Source organism: Leptonychotes weddellii, chromosome 12 (genome assembly GCF_054177405.1).
Source record: "Leptonychotes weddellii isolate Sample4059 chromosome 12, ASM5417740v2, whole genome shotgun sequence".
Lineage (NCBI taxonomy): Eukaryota > Metazoa > Chordata > Mammalia > Carnivora > Phocidae > Leptonychotes > Leptonychotes weddellii.
Genome location: NC_138380.1, coordinates 41,165,765 through 41,173,001, shown reverse-complemented (window position 1 = coordinate 41,173,001; position 7,237 = coordinate 41,165,765). Strand labels below are relative to the sequence as shown.

The window sequence follows — 7,237 nt, the reverse complement described above, 5'->3', positions numbered from 1 at the left end:
GATTCAACAGTCTTGCACAATTCACAGTGCTCACCATACCACATACCCTCCCCAGTGTCCATCACCCAGCCACCCCATCCCTCCCACCCCACCCCCCCACTCCAGCAACCCTCAGTTTGTTTCCTGAGATTAAGAATTCCTCATATCAGACCATCACTGTGTCTTAAAGCAACATAAATTTGTTATCTTTCGGTTCTGAGGTCAGAAGTTCAAATTTGGTCTCATTGGGTTAACAGCAAGGTGTCAGTAGGGCTTATTCCTTCTAGAGCCTTTTGGGGGAGAATCTGTTTCCTTTCCTTCTTTGGCTTCTAGTAGCTGCCTACATTCCTTGGCTTGTGGCCGCTTCCTCTGTCTTCAGAGCACATCCCTCCAGCCTCTGTTTCTGTCATCGTGTCTCCTACTCCTGACTCTGATCTCCTGCCTCCCTGTCACAAGGAGCCTTGTGACTCTAATGGGCCCTCCCAGATAATTGAGGGTCATCTCCCCACCTCAAAACCTTAACACATGTGCAAAGTCCCTTTAAGCCACATAAGGAAACATTCCCAGGTTCCAGGATCTGGACATCTTTGGGGAGCCATTATTCAGCCCCCACATTGTGTGCTTTCAAATTCCCTGTTGGGCAGCACTGTTCCTTTCCTCCAGAGGCCTTGGGTGTTCTCCTTGACCTCTCCTGCTCTATCATTTTTGCCTCTGTGAGTCCTTAATGACACTAGACCCTTTCCTGCTTTCTCTGCCCTGAGAGCAGTGCCTCAGTTCCTACCCTCCCCTCTTGCCCGGCCTAGCTCCCACAGGCTCTTCCTTGGTTTCCAGGCCTCTGGTCATCTGCTCCAATCCCCCCTCCACCTAAGATAGTGGGAGCTTCCCACAGACAAGTCAGGCCCGTGTTGCTCCCCTATGGAAAGGCCTTCAAACGCTTTCCCATGGCTTCCAGGGTAAAATCCAAATTCCTAAGGATAGCCTGCAAAGCTCTTTCCATGATCAGCCTGCATGGCTCACCTGGGCGGGGCCTGCTTTTACAGGCCTCTGTGCTAGTGCCTGGGGCATTCTGGTTATCTCCTGCCCACTCCTTCCTCCAGACTCAGTGCTGCCTTCTCTGCAAGTCCCCGATTTCCCCAAGCTGGTTCGGGCCCCTTCCTCTGTGGGCTCTGCCTCCGTCACAGCACACCCATGACTGCTTCTCGCATGTGTGACCCAGTGCTTGGTAATCAGCAGCGTGGCACAGAGCAGCGGTCAACACCCTTTAGGCCGGAGTCTAATGGTAGAAAACCTGCCAGCCCATGTCAGAGGAGCGCTGGGCTCTGGCTGATCCATTGCAGATCATAGGTAAGAGTCCTCTTTATCTAGGTCTCTTGCTCCTTCTTGTCATTCCTCCTTGCTTGCCTCACTGTGTCTCATCTTCTTTCCCCTACACACACACACACACACACACACACACACACACACACACACACACACACAATCTATCTCTCTTACTCTTTCAATGCCAAGCAACCCAAGAAGAGAAGCCATCGACATGCCCAACTTAGCTGAACCTTAACTAAACAGTTGGGGAACACAAAATTTGCCACACATCTCCATCTACTAATGTCAATGATGCGCAGTAAGGCTGGGCTCCATGTAGCTCAGGGCTGTATTGAAGGGCTATGGTTTTCTGTAATCACTTGGGTCTGGGACAAGGATGCTCTTTATATTTGAGGATACAAAATATTTAAGGATATTTGAGGAACCCTATCATGGGTCATCAATTTTGATTTTGTTTCTTGCTTCCTGGTCTTATTTTATAGGTCAGACTTGCCCTGATGTGAAAGTATTTTCTATTCTTTACCTTTAATGATAAAGCACTGGCTGGTTAGAATCATCGCAGATTTATGAATGGGCTTGCTATGAGTGCCTGTTGAATGTGGGATTTATTATCATTGTTAGCTAGTGGGGAATCTTTTTTTTTTTTTTTAAGATTTTATTTATTTGACAGAGAGAGCACAAGCAGAGGGAGAGAGAGGGAGAAGCAGGTTCCCTGCTGAGCAAGGAGCCCGATGTGGGACTCGATCCCAGGACCCTGGGATCATGACCTGGGCCGAAGGCAGCTGCTTAACCGACTGAGCCACCCAGGCGTCCTGTGGGGAATCTGTTTTGATGGAAATATCCCTTTTTTGTAGGCATGACAATCTTGATGGGGATTTACTTGGTAACTTCGTATCATCCAAAAGGCCCCCCTACAAAAGTAAGCCCACCCAAGCTATCCCAGGTGAAAGCCCCGCCGTGGCCCCTGCGTGGGAGAAGATGGACAAGCTTCAGTCGTCAGAGCTTTCCTTGGACACAAAGAGGATGGGCGAGAAGATGAGGCCAAAGTCTGGCCTGATTGTCCGAGGCATGATTACCGGGCCCATGGCCAGTTCCCCGCAGGTAGGTTGCTGCTCTCACAGCTATGGTGAGAGCAGAAAGTGAAAACCGGGCAGGGCTTAAGGAGTTTATTTGAGGGTACTCCACAAGGCAGTCCAAGAAGGGGTCATCTGTGTGTTCAGATGGGAGGAACACCTGCCTGTATTTTCTTTGGTTGTACTATCAACTCCCTGTGGGATCACGGGCAGGCCTCATCTCCTTTCCTGCCCTCAGTTTACCCATCAGGTCAATGAGGTGGATGCCATGGCTTTATCTTCCTTTGCTGAGTGAGAACACATCTACCAGTTTTCCCTTTGCCATTCAGGAGTTGGGGCAAGCCATCCAAGTCTAGAGAACATCTTTTTTATTTTTATTATTTTTAAAAATCTTTTTTATTTTTTAGAACATAGTAAAAAGGGAAAAAGAAATCTCAGTCTTTATGGTTTCATTTGCTTTGCTTTAAAAAGAAAGTCTAATATGTCCCATCATTGTTTCATAGTCTTCCTTAAGGAGGGGCTCTGGTAGGGTCCCATCAGGTGGTGGGGGGGGGCTGAACCAAACGAGAGAATGAATGTAAAAGGAGTTTGTAAAACCACAAAGAAACAGGAAAACAAAGGAAAATCAAACACCAAACTCACAGTGTGGTATTAATCCAGTGAGAGAGCCCGAACAGACCCACATAGGTCATGTGTGTCCGTGGCGGGTCACCCGTCTTCTGGGCTGCATGGCTGGATGTGGACCGTGGCTCTGGAGGCCAGCGCTGTTCTCCCAATTGGAATCAGGACAGAAAGAAGCCGACCATCTCCCTGCCTCTGCCTACATCATGTGGGCGGGGGGTCGGGGGGATGGGTTTGGTCCTTTGGAAAATAATGGTTTACTGAGTTATCTGAGTTACTGAGATTTTCTGAGTGTTGACATTTCACTATAAACAATAAACCCACATCAAAAAAGTCACATTTCTTGATGTTACCATTCAATTCGCTGGAAAAGTGTTTAGGTGTTGAGAAGCCATCAGGCTCCCAGTGGCTGAGGCAAGTTTCCCCAGATTTTAATTTTTACCTGACAATTTATATTTTATCACTGACAGTCCATCAGTTGTTTCCCTTGAAACGACAGGCTCAGCTTATTTCCAAGAAAATGCCTGCCGAATACCCAAGTCTGAATAACCACAGTTCGTCTGTCAGTTGTTCCATGGAAAAAACTAGCAAGTTCAATTCACAGCTCCGATGGTTGTGCAAGTGCTGTTCCTCGAGACAGCTGTCATCCTCTGCATCGGGCAGAGTGCTTATGGATACCTTCCATTTTGCCACATGGACTGTTAAAGAGATGTGTGCCGTACAGTTGAGATTGAATATAATTAATACTTTTTATGCTTCAGCATGGACAGTCTTAAATTTTCTTTTTTAAGATTTTATTTATTTATTTATTTGAGAGAGAGAGAGGGAGAGCATGAGCGGGGGGGTGGGCAGAGAGAAGGAGAGAATCTCGAGCAGACCCCACCCTCAGTGTGGAGGCAACCTCACGACCCTGAGATCATGACCCGAGCTGAAATCAAGGGCCGGGTGCTTAGCGGACTGAGCTGCCCAGGCGCCCCCAGCATGGATATTCTTAGGTGAAATTAGCATTTTACTTATTTATTTTTATTGCAAGTGGTGGCAAATACCTCCAGCACTAGCTGGTAAAGTTTGGTGCCACTGTCCTGATTCGTGCTATAGGCCAGCAATTTTTCGCACCCAGTTCATTTGTATCATCACTGCAAATGTCAACACAGTCAAAAGGGCAAATCATGTCATATTATTATGATGAAAATAGGTTTGAGCTCCCTAAAAGGATTTGGGGACCCTTAAGGCCAGGCAGACCACACTTTGAGAACTGGTGGACCAGATGAATGCCAGAGTCCTGTCCTACAATGACATCCAATCAATCACATCCGTGTAGTTGAGAGCCCCTTCACAACTGAGGTGTGAGGTAGATGACCTGGATCTGCTTTACTGCTGGAAGATTGTCCCAAACTTCTAGAAGGAGGAATGATTGCCTTGGGAGGTGTGTTTTTCCCTTGGGATATCCGAATCCTGTGAAGGGCATTGAAAGATAGGATAGGCTGTCGTAGAATTTCCCCAGGTTTTCTAGAAAGTGTTTTATGGGTCTTTGAGTACCTTGGCCATACTTTCTTGTTTGCTCAAGAGAAAAAAGCAAACTTTGCTAGGTATTTCATCATTTCGCTACTAGATCAGTTCTGCCCTTTTAAAGGATGAGTAAGAGTTTGGGTTCCCTGCCTTCGGCCAGAAGTTTGGCTCTCCTTGGGAATGGTGACTAATATTTCCTTCACTGTGTGGCAGGGGATGCCCTGGTGGCTTTTGGAGGTTTGTAGTGCCTAGTAATTTACAGTAGGCAAGAATACTACAGAATTAGCTGTTTCTATTCCAGCTCAGGCTTTACCATTTGGTTCAGGATTATTTCTGGAAATGCCGAGAGATCCCAAATTTTAAACCCAGGAAAAGCCTCACAGGTCTATTTTTGTCCCCTCTACCTCCACTCCCTGACCCTAGGTTGGTAAACAACTTGAGTTCCCATTTTATTAGTTAATCATTGATAGTAAGAGAGGAAATTTCAGTTGACTCCTTTGGAATTCCTTCAAACACTAAGCAAGCCTTGAGTGCTTACTAGGGGTAGGTCACTGAGCTGGGAGCTCGGTGGACACCAGAGATAAATGAAGACTGGCCTCTGCCATTCCTGGTCTGTTAGCAGGAGGGGTGAAGGCCCTGTTTGAGTGGGGACTGGGTAGAGGCTGTGGAGTGGTGGCAGATATTGGTTGACCGCCCTGATGGGTCCGGCTCTGTGCCAGTGCCTTCCATGGGCCTCTCCTTTAATGCCACCATCTTGTGCAAGATAGATGCTACAGGTCCCCAATCCCTCATCCACCCTTTCGGCCACATGTGTTTTGGAATTGAGAATTTCTTTATTATCAGAAAAGCAACACTGTGCACAAACCACATAACCACCTGCAGTCAGATTTGGGGTAGCACCCCATAAGCAAAAAGGACTGTGAGCAACCTCATAGCAGTTAAAAAGAATTTGCCATAGGATTCCAAAAGAAACTTGTTTTGGGAGGTTTTAGAAAGTACAGACGGTGGATTGTGGGCTGGTTATATTACAAGTGAGGGCAGGGCGGGACAGAGAAACTAATAATTTGGCACAGGGGATATGGCTGGTGGGCAGGGGTGTAGGCAGTAGAAGGCAGGCCTGAGCCTGGAGCTTCCCCTGCTGCTGGAAGGTGCTCTCTTTAAGGGGTGAGGGAGAAGGGCTGAGCACGCTCCTGGGCTTATGCAGGTGGAGCACAGTGAAAGCATTACAGAGCGGGGAGCCTGTGAGTACCTCCCCAAACAGTAGGCAGGGTTTTAAGAGGAGTTGGGGATGGATGGTGAACGACGTTCCTGGGAGAGGAAACATCGTGGGCAAATGCTTGTAGTGGGATGGAGTATTTCCTCACCTCCCTTGAAGGGGATCCTTACTGCCCTTGTGCTCGCCCCTTCTAGGATTCCCTCCGCAAACGCTCCCTGAGGCGGTCCCCGGCCTTGAGCAGCACGACCCAGGCCCCCGAGGAAGAGAGCTGGAAAGTGCCTGGGCTCTCCACCCGTGCCCCAGCCTGTCCCACGGCCCAGGAGGGCCTGGCTTCCGGCACTGGCTCCCCTTCCAGGAGCCCCCTGGGCCTGCTCAGTGAGCTGACCTCAGAAAAGCGGAGAACCACGCCCGGCAGCCCCCCTCACTTGTCCGGCAAAGGGCTGCTGCAGAGGGCAAGCAGCAGGTGGCGAGATTTCGCAGAGGATAGCCCTGCTGTGGATGGCGGCCCCGAGGCCAACGGGTCGCCCTTGAAGTTCTCCTTGCCAGGTGGGAGTTCCAGGCCGGCCCAGGAGAGGTTGGAAAGGACGTTCAAGAGGCAGGGGAGCCAGCCCCTGCCCCTCAGGTGAGCATGCTGTGCTGAGGTGATGGCCCAGGCCCCAGTGGCTCCTTGGGCTCTGAGAGCAAGCCTGTGAAGCGGAGAAGGTGGGTATGGTCCCTCCACCAGGGAGGAGACAGCCCAGAGCGCACCCACACAGGAAGCTCCAGGGAAGGTTTCCTTGGTCCTTCTTTCTTCTCAAAGTCAAGAAGGCTTTGGCAGATGGTTCCCAGACCGGCCTGCAGCAACATGGCCAGGCTGACGTGGTGTGAGAGGCATTTCCTGTGGGGGACCCCAGATGTGGTTACGCATCAGCGCCCACAAGCCTCTTCTGGGGCATTTCTTCCCCCCTCCCCCATCCTTTTATGCTTTCACAGTAGATCTTGATGATTCCTATGTTGATTGATTTTTCACTGGTAAACCAACCTTACATTCCAGGAATAAATCTTACTTGGATATATTATCTTTTTATATATTGTTTGATTCAATTTATTCATGTTTGTATGTAAATACAATAGAATTGTCTCTAAATTCCTGAAGGGGATTGGTTGGCAAATTTCCTTTCTTGCAACAGCCTCATGCGATTGTGGGATCTAGAATACGCTAGCAGGGGTGCCCCTTTTTTCTCTTCTCTTCAAGAGTTAGGCACTTGGGCACTGGTGGTATGTGGCAAGCTAAGTAGATATGTCCGTGAACTCCCTTGGTGACCCTAGGGAAGCTGGGCCTACTCTGCTTAACACATTTCATGGCTATGTTATCTGATGCATATACATGTAGAATTTTTAGTATCTTCGGGATGGATAGACTTTTCTATCGTTATGAAATCTCTATCTCTAGTAATGCTTACTGCCTTTGTGTCTATTTAGGTAGAGCGACCCCGGCCTTCCATTGATTATAGTATATCTATGGGATGTCTTTTTC

At 48.7% G+C, this 7,237-nt stretch overlaps 1 protein-coding gene across 2 annotated transcripts in view; it reads left to right on the top strand.

Moving 5' to 3' along the window:
- The window catches only part of MINDY4 (MINDY lysine 48 deubiquitinase 4), a 102,199-nt gene that overhangs the window by 11,263 nt on the left and 83,699 nt on the right, over positions 1-7,237 (top strand). For both annotated transcript variants that reach the window (XR_014139225.1, XM_081800320.1), the window contains exons 4-5: positions 2,157-2,403; positions 5,916-6,343. Coding sequence is in view for 1 of the 2 variants with exons in the window: in XM_081800320.1 (XP_081656446.1) it covers positions 2,157-2,403; positions 5,916-6,343 (675 nt within the window). In the remaining variant the exon portion in view is untranslated. The remainder of the gene's footprint in view (positions 1-2,156; positions 2,404-5,915; positions 6,344-7,237) is intronic.